Genomic DNA, 13190 nt, shown 5'->3' with positions numbered 1-13190 from the left:
CGGCAAAGCAGAACCGCGACGAGCTCACGGCGCCTGTGCAGTCGTAGACGAGGGAGGCAAGCGTGTGCTTAGACGTCGGCCGAGAAGTCGTCGCTCGGCTCCACTGCCGCAGTCGGTGGGCTCCCAGCTCAGCGCCTAGGGCCGCACCGTCTGCTGCGGCCCTCCTCGTCACCGCGTGCCGGCGCACCAGCGTTCAGTCGCAGCTGTCGACGAGAGCGCGCGAGCGCCAAAGCCGCGGTTCACGCTTCGCCGCTGCAGCATCAGCCAGCGTACGCATGCGCGATGCGCCGGGCCCGCCTCCTTCGCGCTTCTCGCCGCTGAAGCTGCTGCCGCACGCAGGCTGCACGAGGCGAGGCGTCTTCGGCGCGCGCGTCGAAAGCACAGCCCCTCGGCACCTCGGTGCCGGCCGTGGCTGCGCATGCCTTGCGCCGGCTGCGATAGCCGCTCTCGCAAGTTTGAGCAAGCGTCGAGGCCAGACATGTATGGCCATGGCGCTTGAGGAGGACGTCGTCGTCGTCGTTGTGAGGGCAGAGCATCCGCTCGACGAGGCAGCGCCGAGGTGGAGCCGCGAGAGACGTTGCAGCTGGGTGCTGCTGGCGGAGGAGCCGAGGCTATTTCGGGCAGGAGGCGCGGGCCCCAGGAAACGCGCGCCTGCAGCGGCAGAGCGGCGCTCGGCACTGGAGCAGCGGTACGGCCCGCGCGTGGCCTTGGCGGCGCAGCCCCTCGGCCCCTCAGCCGCTTCGCGTCTCGTGTCTCTTCGGCGCCTCGAGGGGCGCGAGAGGGGCAGTGCCGGCGCCAGAAACGAAGCTTCACCTGCCGCTCTGAGCGGCTGGAAGCGAGCGGCGGTCATAGAGAGGGGCTGCCGCTCTGGAAGATCTCGGCGCTCAAGCGCTTCATGTGGTGCCTGACGGCGCGAGAGGAGGGGCCCAGAGCGCAGGAGAACAGCGGCGGCGAGCGCCCTCTGCGGTGTCCTGCCTCTCTCTGCGCGCCTCGTGCTTCGCTCTCGGGCCTCTTGGCTGCTCTGCTGGCCGCCTGCCTGCCCGCTGAACCCGCGGGGTGGAAGAGAGGCGCTGCAGGCACGCACACGCCTGCGGGCTGCGCCGAGCCTTCACCTTCGCGGCTTGCTCCTCAAGCGCGCTCGCGCTCCGCTCTGCCCCGCCTGCCGCTCCGCCCATCAGACCGCAGCTGCCCAGCGAACCGCGACCGCTTCGAGTTCGTGCATCCGAGTGCACTTTGGGCATCACGCAGGCGCTAAAGCGGCATGGCGTCACAGCTGCCCTGCTGCTGCTGCGCCACGGCCGGCCGGCAGAGCAACGCACCGCCCTCGAGGTGCTGCACCTGCATGCTGTGCACGTTCGTCGGCCGGCTGTGTTTGACGAAGCAGCACCAGATACGGCGGAGCCCTCTCCTCTCCCATGCTTTTCCTCCCGCCGTCCCAACCACCACCACCTTCGCTCCCTCTGCCTCGGACCCTGCTTCGTCCTGTCCCGCGCCTCGTCTCGCCTCGCTGAGCCCGGCCCTGCCTGCCATACACGACCCTCGGCGCCGCTCCATCTCTTCGCTCTCTTCACGTCACGCACACACCGACCCACAGCCGCTGTGAACAGCGGCTTTCGCCGCTCGTCGCCAACACCTGAGCGCATCGCAGCCCACACCGCTGCTTCCCTCGCACCGCGCCTGCCAAGCGTGTCGCGCGGCTCGACCAAGACGCGCTCTCGGTCCGAAGCGTCACCTGCACCGCTGCACCCGCCGCGCGGCTTGGCCCGCGCCTCGCGCCGCGCAGGAAAGCGCGCCAAAGCCACCGCACCGCTGCAGCGCCTGCAACGCCGACGCCGCGTGTACCGCTCGCTCCTCGCCGTCTGGTAGCGCAGCACAGCCTCGAGCCAGACGCGCCGCGTGCTCTTCGGCGTCGTCACTGAGACGCCGACGCCGGGCGACAGCGCAGCTGTACCGCGCACGCTCTCGACGTTTGCCGAGCGCCTCCGCAGCGTCGCACTGCTGGCAGCCCAGAGCCCAGCATGCTGGCCGACGAGAAGGCGGCGCTGCGTCGCGAGCGGCGCGGCGCGGCAGCGAGCGGCAGCAGTGCGAGCACGAGTGACCTGAGCAGTCGGACATCACTCGATGATCTCTGTGCTTCATACGAGCTGCACGCGCTCGATGAGGGCGACGTCGACACGCCCGCGTCTTGGCGAGATGTCGCTGCTGTCCTCGATGCGCGCAACGGCGGACGGCGGAGCATGTGTCCGCGCCATTGGTTGCCGATGCTGCGGCATGGGCTCGCCAAGCGCGGCGCTCATGACTATCTGCCACTCTCTGCTGGCGCCGTAACCCCGCCCCAGCCGCCGTGCAGTGCGGCGCAACGACATGCAGCGCATCGACTGGCGCTGCTCTTCGCTCTCGTCGTGCTCCTCTCAGCAGGCCTGTCGGCCTTCTTCAAGGCGCCATCCACGCTCTGGCCATTCGTCTCGCTGCAGCTGTGCGCGTTGCCGCTCGCCGTGACGCTTGAAGGAGTCGGACGCATCAAGAGACGCCTAGGACGACGACGTGGCGGACGCTGCGCGCTGCAGTCACCGCACCTGGCGCCCACACCCGAGGCACCGCACTCGGAGGCGCGGCCTCGCGCAGTTTGGAGACGCAGCTGGGCCAGCGGTCTCTGGCGTCTCGTGCTCGGCATCTCGCTCATTTTCTGGGCCTGGTCTCTCTCTCCTTCGTTCGACACGCCCGCACCCTACATCGCCTCCGCAGTCTCTGCCGATGCACCGCCGCTCTTCATCGCTGCAAACCTCTACGATTCCGCCGCGATCCTGCCGCGCTTCAGCGACGCATTGCTCGAGCTCGTGGCGATGCATCGCGGACGCGTCTTCGTCAGCCTCTACGAGTCCAACTCGCCCGACGGCGGCAAGACGGAGCGCTTGCTGCGTCAGCTTGATGCGCGTCTGGAGGCGCTCGACGTGCCGCATCTCATTCGCACGGGCGAGGAGAAGCACGCCGCGGCTGCCGCACCCTCGCAGGCAGTCGCAGCGCCGACGCGACGCTCGCTGCTCCGGCGACTTGTCACCAAGCCACGCATCACCAAGGAGTCCGGCGACGGGCCCGGCCGCATCCGCTTCCTCGCAGCCGTGCGCAACGAGGCACTCTTGCCGCTCTCCAACGGCGTGGCAGATCCGCAGCGGCTGTGGGGCAAGGGCACGCGCTGGAGCAAGGTGCTCTGGCTCAACGACGTGCTGTTCAAGAGCGCGGACATGATGCGTCTGCTGGAGACGCAGCGCGGCGATTATGATGTGGCTTGTGCGATGGACTTTGGAGGGGCGCTGCTGGGGCTGTACGACACGTGAGTAGCGCGCAGGCGCTGTCTCTTTGCGCCATGCTGACCGCTTCTGCCTGCAGCTGGGTCGTGCGCTCCGTCACCGGCGACCGCACCAAGCCCTTGTGGCCGTATTTCTCCGACGCACCCTCCGTCGCCTCCTTGAAGGCACAACAAGCCATCCGCGTCGCCAGCTGCTGGACCGGCGCCGCCGCCTTCGACGCTCGTTGGTTCACCGACCGCACTGTGCCGCCGCGCAGGTCACCGCGCTTGGTGCCTGCGGGCGAGAGGAGAGTGCACGACCAGAGTTGGTGGGCGACGCCTGACGGCGCCAAGGAGAAGCAGCTTCGACTGCAGCACTTGCGACTGGAGGAGTGGGATCCGCCTCGGGCCGCGCTGCCTCACAGCGGCATCAATGCCTCGGCGCCCGCCGCGCCGCTCTCGATGCCGCTCACCTTCCGCTCCGAGTCGCGCTGCGTCTCCTCTGAATGCCTCTTGATCAATCTCGACATTCATCGGCTCACCGCACTCGCCACTCCCGCACGTCGGCCGGAGATCTTCATCAATCCCCTCGTGCAAGTCACGTACGACGCGCCGACGTTCTGGCTGTACCACACGCTGCTGCGGAGCGCGGTAGTGAGGCCTTGGCAGACGCTGTGGGAACGAGGCGTCGCGGCGACGCTGTTTGCGCCGCTCACGGATCTGGGGCGCAAGGCGCCCAACTGTCTTGACTCGTTCAGAGACGATTGGAACGAGGCGCACATCGCGCCGACGAACCGCTCGCTCACCGTCGACGCACTCGCGGCATGGCACGCGCAGAGCGCAGGAGCTGCCGTGCCGCAGCAATGACGCAGCAAGCCGTGTGCCGTCGCTGCTCCTGCCGTCGATCCAGCGCTCCTTCTCTCTCTCTCGCTCGCGCACAACCTCTCCTCACCTCACACACCTGGCCCCTCCCTCGCGCGCGGCTGTCTTCAAGCTCGGCCGGTCCGAGCATGTCGACGCGCATGTCGCTCCGCCTGTCCCTGTCTCGGCTCGATCCTGTTCTTCTTACCATCGTCACCTCGTCCACATTCCCCACCTCACTTCACCACACTTGACCCTCACTTCACGTCATCTTGACCTCACCTCACGGGCCTCCGTCCGACCAATACATCACCAGCTCTGACACATAGACACGCGCGCGGGGGGAGGGGAAGCGCGAAGAGCAGATGGTGACATTGCGGAAGATGACCCGAGGCAGAGCATGAGTGGGGCAAGACGGGGAAAGACGGGCTGCGTGACTGAAGCATCGCGTGCGAAGCAGCGCAGAGAGGGCAAGTCGTCGAGAGGATTGGAGGGTGCAGGGGGGCTGGGGGCGGCATCGCTTCGCTTACGAGTCATCGCTGCCCGAGTCCTTCGTCGGATCCGTCGTGCTGCCGTCTCCATCGCTTCCCGGCGCGCGTGCATTGCTGCCAATGGCGCTGTAGTCGTCGAGGAACAGGCGCTGCACGCCGGCGTCGGAGTTGATGATGCGCCAGTCTTGATGCTGCGCATTGCGCACGTAGTCGATGGTGCTGTTGGCGGGCAGCGCGCCGTTGGTGGACGCGGCGAGAAAGGGCAGAGAGGCGGTGATGTAGTTGCGCATCTTTGTGATGTGATCCCTTTTGCGAGCAGTGGTCAGCGAAGGAGAGGGAGAGGAGGATGCAGCGGCAGAAGAGGGGCTTACTCACTTGCCTTGAGCATCAGCTTCGCACCCCTGATCGCCATCCACTCTGTCCCGCGCGCCCACAAGGTACGCCATGCGTCTCGCCACAAAGCGCGGTGCCAGACCCGCCTGCGTCAAGGCCACTCCGCTGGAGTTGGCGTAGGCCGGCAACACGCCCTGCAGGCCGTATTTCCACTCGTCGAACGCATCGCAGGAGCGACGCACTCGCTCGGGACGCGAGTCGTTGAGATAGACAAAGGAAGCAGGGGCGCCGATCCAGTATTTGACACGGTCTTCCTCGCCTGTTGGGCGCAGCGTGGCGTAGCGATGCACGAGCTGTCCGCCGCGGGAAAAGCCGGCGACGACGAGCGTGACGAGACTCGGAAAGGCGGTGCGGTCGAGAAAGTGGGAGAGCAGAGCGTCGTATGCCTCGTACACGCCGACGTTGGAGCTGGGAGAGGAAGAGGAGGAGGAGGAGGCAGAGGGAAAGAGAGACGAGGAGCCGCCGGACCAGTCCGTCGCGGGATCCCACACCATGACGCTCGAGCTCGGAGGCGAGACGGACGTCGAGGCGTTGTAGGCGCGGTAGTCGAGCGTGGTGAAGATCTGCCTGCGGAGGCGTAGGCCATGCTCAGCAAATCGCGTCAGGACGACATCTCTGGACGTGTACGTACGGAGAGACAATGATGACCTCTTCCCGCTTCACGTCACCACCCAGGACGGCACGATCGAGAGCCATATCGGTATACTACGTCCAAGAGCAGAGTGGCGTAAGCAAGTGCGGTACTGCTTGCACCTGCCGGCGCATGATAGAGCCCTCCAAGCCTCTTTGGCTGCGCAAAGCTTGACAGGCTTGGCGGTGCGCACAAAGAGCTGCCATGCAGCGACTGCGTGTGTGTCTCTGCAAGGGCGGGCAGGCAAGGCGATCTTCGGAGGCGATGAGGTCTGCCCCTGCGACACTGACTACACCCGTGCGCCAGTCCTGCGCCTTGCTCACAGCTCGCTGCTCCAGCCACTCCGCCTCGTTGCCGCCTCCTGTCCACTCGGCCTCGGGGCGCAAGGACTCACCGTCCAGCTGTCCCACGCATCGCGATCGTCGCCGTGCTGCATCACCACGACGCGCTTCACATTGCGCGCATCGACGCCCTGCGTCATGTACGCAGGCAGCGTAGGCTGCGCATTGCTGCTGCTGCCTGAGCTGTTGGCGGCGACGGCGAAGGAGCCGACATCCAGCACGGCGCCGCGGATCGCCGGCAGGAACGTCCAGCCGGCGGCGGAACTGGCGGCGCCGGCGAGCAGCGCGGGCGAGGAGCTGCTTGACGATGCACTGAAGGCAGCGCCTGGCAGCAGTGCCAGTGCGCAGAGAGAGAGGAGCATGCTGCCCGATGCGGGGAGAGGTGGTAGTCGGGAGCGCGAGGCGCGGCTGGCTTGGGCTGCGCTTGGCGCACGCGGCGTCGCGCTGCCGCACGAGACGCGCGCCGCCCAGCGCCCACGCCGCCAGCGCACCAGCCATGCCACCCTCCTCGCCTCCACCTCCTCCTCCCTCCCGGCGCGCACCATGCCCTCGCAGCGCACCCTCAAGCGGCTCTTCCTGCGCTCCACCGCCCTCCTGCCCGCCGCCAGTGCCGAGCCGCCGCCGTCCTACGCCGAGGGCCTCGCCGCACTCGATGGCGTGCACTCGGCGCCGTGGGCCCTCAGCGCCGTGCTCGCGCTGCTGCAGCGCCCCGACATCGAGGCGCGCGAGGTAGACGCCCTGGTGGCGCGGGTGCTGCGGCGCACACAGGCGCACGAGATGCAGACGCTCGAGCAGCCCGCGCGCCTGGAGCTGCTGCAGCTGCGCAGGCGAGCACTGCGCATCGCCAGACTCGCACGCACACACGCGGCACTCGCTTCCTCCTCGCTCGCCGCCGCCGCCTCCGCCTCTTCTTCATCCTCTTCGCTGCACGAATTCCTCGCCCTCTCGGCGCCCCAACACGCCGCGCAGCTCGCGCAGCATGGCGACGCCAGGGGACTCGTGGCGCTGCTGCGAGCACTGCCTGCGCCGGCGCTGCGCGACGCGCGCGCCTCGCGCGAGGGCCTGGTGCGGCTGCTGTTGTTCGCGCGCGCGCTGCAGGGCGAGCAGCTGGATGCGCACGTCGAGGCATTGCTGCCGCGTCTGATGGAGAAAGGAGGTGTGTGGGAGGAGCAGATCGCTCAGGAGCAGCAAGAGGATGCGACGGATGCGACGGATGTGACGGATGAGCTGGAAGTGAGACGGCAGCTGGACGAGGTCTACGGCCCGCTGGACGAGACGCCCACTCTGCCGCCCAGTGCCGATACGAGCTCGCACAGCGCCGTCACGTCGTCTCGCGTGGACGGTGCGCACCGGCTGGCGACGTACTACGTCGACCTGATCCACTGGCTGGAGTGCAGCGTCGGCAACGCCGCAGCCGCACTTCAAGTGGCGCGCTTTGCTTCTGCGCAACTCTCCGACGCCACCCCCTCTTCTGCGACGCAAGACCTCGAGCGCCTGCGAGAGGATCTGGCACTCCTCTCCGCCGCGCCGACTTGCACCTCGCTGGCCGACTTCCGCCTGAGTCTGATGCCCGCACGACGAGATGCCACCTTGCTCTCCTACCTGCGCGCTTCTCCGCCTGCGACAGGCGCGCTGCTCGAGCTGCTCTCTTCCCTCGCTTCTCGCTCCGAGGGAGGGGCGTTCGATGCACACGTCTCCCTCCTCTCTACCCTGCTCACTCTCCTCGACGACGCCGATGAAGAGGCACTGCGCATCCTTGCGCTCATCTTGCCTGCTCTGCCGCTCGAGGAGGACGAGACGGCACGCGTCGTGCTGAGCGCCACGTACAGCACACAGGCGACGTCGGGAAAGTCGCGTGTCTATCTCTCTGCGCTGCTCAAGCCTTCGCTCGAGACGTCGACTTGCAGCACTGCACCAGTCGATCCGGAGCATCTGGCCGTCCTGCTCGAGACTGGCCCTCGCGCCAGCGCCCTCTATGAGCTTCTGCCTTCGCCCGCCTCGCCTCTGCTCAGCCTCGCAGCAGCCCACCTGCGCACCCTCAAGTTCTGCGCGGCGCGAGCGACACTCCTGGCGCCCTCTGCGATTGCGCGCGCAGCGGCAGACCAGCGCACGCAGGCGGAGCTCTGTCTGCGTCTGCTGCGCGCGGGAGAGGCCAGGAATCGAGAGTGGAGGACGTTGGCGCGGGAAGTGGGAGAGATGACGCAGGAGGGGGCAACGCTGGAACTGCTCGGTGGCAAAGAGGCGGCAAGGATGTTGCTGGAGGAATGCCTGAAGAGTGCCGGTGCGTGTGCCTCCTTGTGCCCGCTTTGCGCGCTACGGTACCACTTCGCTGACTCTCTCTCTCGCGTCCGTGCACAATCAGATCTGCAAGCTTTCAAATCCCTCCTCTCAGATCCGCACGCCGGCGCACAACTCTCGAGCGAAGAGCTCGAGGCGCTCGTGCTGCGCTGTTCGAACGAGCTCTTCGCGAGCGCCACGTCTGCCAATCTGCATCGCGGAGAGATGCGCGGCGCGTATGACAGGTGAGGTTTGCTCGATTCGATTGAGCGGGCATGGCGAAGGAGTTGGTGCAGTGCTGACGCGCGCGAACACAGTCTTGCAGTGCTACCGTCTTCGCCAGCTCTTCAAGCCGAACGAGCATTCATCGAAGGCGTCTCTCGCCTCTCCTCATACAACATGTCGACGCGCCACGGCACCTCCTCCAGCGCGCAAATCTCTCCTTCTCAAGTCCGATCCTCTTCCGATCGCCTCGACCTCATCGCGCGTCTCCTCTCGCTGAACGACGAGGCGTATCGTACGCCAGCGCAGATCTTGGAACTGGCGCACAAGCTCTGCGCCGTGCCTTCGCCCGGCAAGCAAGTGATCGAGCACTCGCTCATCGAAGCAAGAACACTCTCGTTCATTGCCGGCGCCGCACTTGCAGCCTCTGACTTTGCAGCTGCTCGCAGCGCGTGCGAGCAGCTTGTCGCGCTTGCTTCCTCCCTCGACGCACGCACTGCCGACGCCAGTCTCGGCGCGCCGGCGCGAGAAGAGGCGGGCCAGCGGCTTGCGCAGGTGCAAGAGGCCGCCTGGCAATCCTCGGTGCAGCTGGCGCGGCATCCCGAATGGAGCGAGGCGCGGGCAAAGGCCGACGTCATGGCCAGTGTGCTGGCGCTCTGTCCTCCAGCGCGCCTGGCTGCCTTTCTCAAGCAGTGGCGCGAGCTCGATGCCCTCGCTGCTGCTGCTGCTGCACCTGCGACGCGGCGCACTCGGGATCGGGGCACGGGCGCTTCAAGCACGACGGCAAGAGGCAGTTCGACTGCGGCGGCTTCGTACTCGCATCGTGCCAGTGCAGTCGCCGCCGCCGCGGCCTCTGCCGCCTCTCCCTTCTCCTCGCTCTTCAGCGCCACGCTGCGCCGCGCCTCGCCCTCTTCCTCCTCTTCCTCCTCGAGCGTGCTGGTGGGCGCCGGAGGCGCGACGCAGCCGAAGCCGACTGCACCAGCGGGCGGCTTCGGACGCGCCGCGCAGCTGTTCGACCGGCTGGGCGAGTACGGCGCCGGCGCGGCCGAGGCGCAGGGCCTGCACAGCGTCTATGACCCGGCGGAGAGGGCGGCGCGCGCGGCGCGCAGCTTTCTGGGCGGCCTGGCTGGCTCGGGTGCCGCCGCTGCCGCGCGCGAGGGCGAGAAAGACGGAGCAACGGCGGCGCAGACGACGTTTTCGCTCAGCAGAGGCGTGGGCTGGCTGATGGGCGAGGAGGAACGACGGTGATGGACGGACGGGGCAATGGCTATACATCAAGAGTACTGCTCTGTGTGAAGCTGAGAGATGTATGGAGAAAGAGAGAGAGAGAGGTCGAGAGGGAGAGCTGCGTGTCTCTGTGCATCCGACTGTTGCGTCGCTCGCGTGCCCCCAGTAGGGGAGGCTGGCAAGTGGGCGCAGGCCGTCGGGCGACATGGCGCCGCTTGCGCCATGCCCTCTACACATCGTACGCGTGACAGCACTCCTCATGGCCTCCCTCGCTCCCTTAAGGGCCAGCTCTCCCCCGCGCAGCAGCAGTGAGTGAGAGTGTGTGATTGGCTCGCGACGTCAGAGGAAAGAGAGAACATGCTGGGACACGAGAGCGCGGGAGCCACGATCAGGACGGCGAGAGGACGAAATAGAGGGGGCTTGGCGCACGCCGCCGGCGCTTCCTTCTAACGAAGAAGAGGAGAGGCACGCGCGTCGGTATCCCGGGAAGCGGTAAGAGCGATGCAGAGAGGGTGTGGAAGACGGGGCTAGCCGTCAGTCAAGGCGGAGTGGGCTCGCCATAGTAGAGCAAAGAGCGCACGGCAGCTCATGCAGCAGCCGTCTTTGGTTGGCCCGTCGATCTGCACAAAGTACGCAGCGCATCAGCATCGCGCACTGAGCCGCAATTCGTGGGGGGGCATGGCTTGGGACTCACTCGATGATCTGCAGCACGTACTGCTTCTCATCGACAAACTGCTCGTCGTCCTTGTCGTTGTGGAAGTTGGTGAGGAACTGCACCAGGCGCTCGCGGTTGCGCCGCAGGATGTTCTCGATCACCGGCGGCTTCTTCGGGTTGGCGACGAAAACCTGGCGTAGCCAAGGGGGGAGCAAGAGGGGGGTCAGTTCTCTGCTTGCACCTGCTGCCCACGGAAGCCTCGCTGGGGCCGCACCTTGAACACGTGGAACGCCTCAAACTGGATGTTCTTGCTCTTGTCCTTGAGCAGGTTCATCATGTCCTTGAGATTCTCCTCGCTCGAAATGTAGCGCGTCATGACGTTGAAGTTTGTGCGGTCGAGCAGAATCTCGCCGAGCAGCTTGAGCGACTGCCGCTTCGTCACGTAATTGGGCGAGTGCAGCAGGCCTTGGTACATGGCGAAGAACTGGCGCGCAAGGGGGGCGTGTCAGTGGGCTGCAGCGAATGATGCGCCACCTTCACCTCTTCCCCCTGGCCCTCATCCAACCCCCTTCCTCTGGCCCTCGTCCAACCGCCCCTTCCCCCTCGCCCCCGGCCTGCCACTGAACACGCCCGCTCACCTTGTCGTAGTTCTTCTCCAGATACTCGGCGACCATCGGCTTGTGCTTCGTCAACGTCTCCTGCGCACGTCGCCACAACGAGAGAGCACATCAGCTTGGTGCCGCCTCCCCCTGCACCGGCGCGCGGCGAAAGAAGAAGGAGAAGGGGCCCCACGCACCTTGAAGTTGGCAAATGCATCGCACGACACGCCAAACGTCGTCTTTTCAATGTGATCTGGGAACGTATAGAAGCTGGGTGCAGCAGTCGGGGGGGGGGGGGGGGGGGCGTTGGTCAACCTCGAGACGCAAGCCACAAGGCCGTCGTTGCGTGTCGGCCACCAACTCACCGATCGGAGTACAGCAAGGCCTTTGCCAGCACTTCGTGCCGCAGCATCTCGCGCAGAATCATGCCCGTGTTGAGCGCCACATCTGGGTTTTCGTACCTGCCGACACGAACGCGACAGACACACTCGGGTCAGTCTACTTGGCCTCCTCAGACTCCAGGTCAGGGGGAACCCACCCCTTGAGCGCAGTGAAGAGCACCTCCGGCTTGGTGGCGAGGTACTCCACCGTCGGCCAGCGCGCGCCAATCTGGCGACGCAGGAGATTGTTGAAGATCTGCGAGACGTCCTTCTTTGCCTGCGTTTCGTCAGTCCAGTGCCAAGGAGCTGATGCGTCAGTCACGCGCACGCGAAAGGGGGGTTGCTCAAGGGCGACGCACCTCAAACTCAAAGCGCCAGATGTTGGCGACGAGCAGCTGCAGGACGTCATTGTTGTACACCTCTTGCGCCAGCTGTGCCACCTGTTCGGGCTGCGGCTCTGCCTCTGCGTGGCGTGAAGGCCACGATGAAGGGGGTGGAGGGGGGGGCGTTAGAGTCATTGCTTCCACTGACGCGTGTTGGCGACGCCGAGCTTGCAGAGAGGCGCAAGAGGAGCGAGGGGGAGAAAGTGAGCACAAGACACTCACCGCCATCGCCATACAGAATGGCCTTCATCTGGAAGAGCATCTTCGACACTTCCTCGCCTGCCTGCAGGAGAGAGAGATAGAGGGAGAACACAAGACGAGCAGGCGTCAGTTTTGCGACGCCTCTCAGCCGCCCTCGATTGACAGTGGCCCAGCTCAATGCTCTGGCGTCTCCTCGCCAAATCAGGCCTGGACGTGCTTGCATCCAATCTGGCGTGAGCCTGCAGCATCGCTGCGACGCAGTTGTGCCCGCTTCCATCTTCGCCCTCTACTCCCATCGTCTCGCGCAAGCCCAGAATGCCAAAACCCCACTCACCTTTCTCCGTCCCTCGGCGCTGCCCGCATTGCCGCTCGCGCCGCCCGCAGCCTCCAGGCGCGCGACGGCGTCGCGCACGTTGCGGACGAGCTCGCCGGGCGTGCGCTGCTTCGACTTGAAGATGAAGTTCATGCTGCTGCTGCTGCTGCTGCTGCTGCTGCTGTTCGAGGCAGACGAGGACGGAGAGGACGACGAAGAAGCGGCGCTCGTCAGAGCGGAAGCGAGGCAAGTGGCGGCCGCTGCCTGGGCTGCCGACGCCGTTCGGGGGTGAGAGGCGCCGCGCCTTGCGCTGCAAGAGCTCGAAGTTGAGGCGGGGCTGAGGAGGCAGCAATGAGAACACAGCAATGGCTGAGCTGGAGATGCGGCCGAGAGAAGCGCTGCTGCGGCGGAACAGGAGGCGAGGCAGGACATGGGGCAAGGGTGGTGTGTGTGTGTGTGAGCAAAGAGGAACAAGGAGAGGCAGAGAGAGGCACAAGCCGGGCTGCCGCCGCGTTCATGTAGGCTCCGCTTCTCAAGACGGCAAGGCAGGGCGCAGACCGCAACGCGCAGCAGCGATGAAGGCCACAGCGCACTGACCCCCCAAAGACCCATCTGACCTCCTCTCATCCTCGCAGCGCATCTCGCGCCTCATCTTCTGAGGCGAGGTCTTTATCGCACTTTCTATGCGATTGAGACACGAGGCAGGCAGATGCGCATGACGTCGCTGGCACTTCGCAGCTCGCGAGTGGAGGTGCCCCGGGGGGCTTAGACTCACCTTCGAGGCTGCCGTTGCACTACTTCGACGCGCAAGCGTTGCTGCAAGCAGATGCTCAGGCGAGCGCTGAGGTGGGCCAGCGCAGCTTGCCCGCTCGGGGGTCGCCCAAGCAAGGCGCGTGGCGATGAGAGACGCCGCGCGCAAGAGGGGGGGGG

The 13190-nt window shown here is 66.2% G+C and overlaps 6 protein-coding genes across 6 annotated transcripts; 3 read left to right on the top strand and 3 right to left on the bottom strand.

Moving 5' to 3' along the window:
* Positions 1 to 686: 686 nt before the first annotated feature.
* On the bottom strand, positions 687 to 1830 carry FA09DRAFT_250836 (hypothetical protein). Its single transcript, XM_025739697.1, has one exon. The coding sequence runs from the start codon at positions 1641 to 1643 to the stop codon at positions 894 to 896; it is 750 nt and encodes a 249-aa protein (XP_025599045.1). The 5' UTR covers positions 1644 to 1830; the 3' UTR covers positions 687 to 893.
* Position 1831: 1 nt separating this feature from the next.
* On the top strand, positions 1832 to 4350 carry FA09DRAFT_250863 (hypothetical protein). The gene is made up of 2 exons (XM_025739698.1): positions 1832 to 3331; positions 3388 to 4350. The coding sequence occupies exons 1-2, from the start codon at positions 2019 to 2021 to the stop codon at positions 4151 to 4153; spliced, it is 2079 nt and encodes a 692-aa protein (XP_025599044.1). The 5' UTR covers positions 1832 to 2018; the 3' UTR covers positions 4154 to 4350.
* FA09DRAFT_250864 (hypothetical protein) lies at positions 4351 to 5674 on the top strand. Its single transcript, XM_025739699.1, has 2 exons — positions 4351 to 4959; positions 5014 to 5674. The coding sequence occupies exons 1-2, from the start codon at positions 4548 to 4550 to the stop codon at positions 5610 to 5612; spliced, it is 1011 nt and encodes a 336-aa protein (XP_025599043.1). The 5' UTR covers positions 4351 to 4547; the 3' UTR covers positions 5613 to 5674.
* Positions 5675 to 6520: 846 nt separating this feature from the next.
* Positions 6521 to 9783, top strand: FA09DRAFT_329259 (hypothetical protein). Its single transcript, XM_025742102.1, has 3 exons — positions 6521 to 8284; positions 8366 to 8525; positions 8598 to 9783. Exons 1-3 carry the CDS (start codon positions 6547 to 6549, stop codon positions 9748 to 9750), a joined length of 3051 nt encoding a protein of 1016 aa, XP_025599042.1. The 5' UTR covers positions 6521 to 6546; the 3' UTR covers positions 9751 to 9783.
* Positions 9784 to 10021: 238 nt separating this feature from the next.
* On the bottom strand, positions 10022 to 12420 carry FA09DRAFT_329258 (Mo25-like protein). Its single transcript, XM_025742101.1, has 9 exons — positions 11969 to 12420; positions 11723 to 11826; positions 11522 to 11640; positions 11349 to 11444; positions 11181 to 11253; positions 11023 to 11082; positions 10659 to 10868; positions 10424 to 10575; positions 10022 to 10349 (listed from the first exon to the last, which is right to left on the bottom strand). Exons 1-9 carry the CDS (start codon positions 12006 to 12008, stop codon positions 10316 to 10318), a joined length of 888 nt encoding a protein of 295 aa, XP_025599041.1. The 5' UTR covers positions 12009 to 12420; the 3' UTR covers positions 10022 to 10315.
* On the bottom strand, positions 12416 to 13115 carry FA09DRAFT_329257 (hypothetical protein). The gene has a single exon (XM_025742100.1). The coding sequence runs from the start codon at positions 12776 to 12778 to the stop codon at positions 12491 to 12493; it is 288 nt and encodes a 95-aa protein (XP_025599040.1). The 5' UTR covers positions 12779 to 13115; the 3' UTR covers positions 12416 to 12490.
* Between the last annotated feature and the right edge of the window lie 75 nt (positions 13116 to 13190).

The sequence above is a fragment of the Tilletiopsis washingtonensis genome (assembly GCF_003144115.1).
Source record: "Tilletiopsis washingtonensis strain MCA 4186 unplaced genomic scaffold FA09scaffold_8, whole genome shotgun sequence".
NCBI lineage: Eukaryota > Fungi > Basidiomycota > Exobasidiomycetes > Entylomatales > Tilletiopsis > Tilletiopsis washingtonensis.
Note: the sequence above shows the minus strand (reverse complement) of the source record. Positions and strands in the feature narration are given on the sequence as shown.

Coding starts and splice junctions, on each gene's coding strand:
- FA09DRAFT_250836 (XM_025739697.1), bottom strand. CDS start 1,643: ATGCGCTCAGGTGTTGGCGACGAGCGGCGAAAGCCGCTGTTCACAGCG.
- FA09DRAFT_250863 (XM_025739698.1), top strand. CDS start 2,019: ATGCTGGCCGACGAGAAGGCGGCGCTGCGTCGCGAGCGGCGCGGCGCG. Junction 3,332..3,387: donor CTGCTGGGGCTGTACGACAC/GTGAGTAGCGCG, acceptor TTCTGCCTGCAG/CTGGGTCGTGCGCTCCGTCA.
- FA09DRAFT_250864 (XM_025739699.1), top strand. CDS start 4,548: ATGAGTGGGGCAAGACGGGGAAAGACGGGCTGCGTGACTGAAGCATCG. Junction 4,960..5,013: donor GATCCCTTTTGCGAGCAGTG/GTCAGCGAAGGA, acceptor GGGCTTACTCAC/TTGCCTTGAGCATCAGCTTC.
- FA09DRAFT_329259 (XM_025742102.1), top strand. CDS start 6,547: ATGCCCTCGCAGCGCACCCTCAAGCGGCTCTTCCTGCGCTCCACCGCC. Junction 8,285..8,365: donor GGAATGCCTGAAGAGTGCCG/GTGCGTGTGCCT, acceptor GTGCACAATCAG/ATCTGCAAGCTTTCAAATCC. Junction 8,526..8,597: donor ATGCGCGGCGCGTATGACAG/GTGAGGTTTGCT, acceptor GCGCGAACACAG/TCTTGCAGTGCTACCGTCTT.
- FA09DRAFT_329258 (XM_025742101.1), bottom strand. CDS start 12,008: ATGCTCTTCCAGATGAAGGCCATTCTGTATGGCGATGGCG. Junction 11,445..11,521: donor CTCTTCACTGCGCTCAAGGG/GTGGGTTCCCCC, acceptor TCGTGTCGGCAG/GTACGAAAACCCAGATGTGG. Junction 10,350..10,423: donor TACGTGCTGCAGATCATCGA/GTGAGTCCCAAG, acceptor TACTTTGTGCAG/ATCGACGGGCCAACCAAAGA.
- FA09DRAFT_329257 (XM_025742100.1), bottom strand. CDS start 12,778: ATGAACGCGGCGGCAGCCCGGCTTGTGCCTCTCTCTGCCTCTCCTTGT.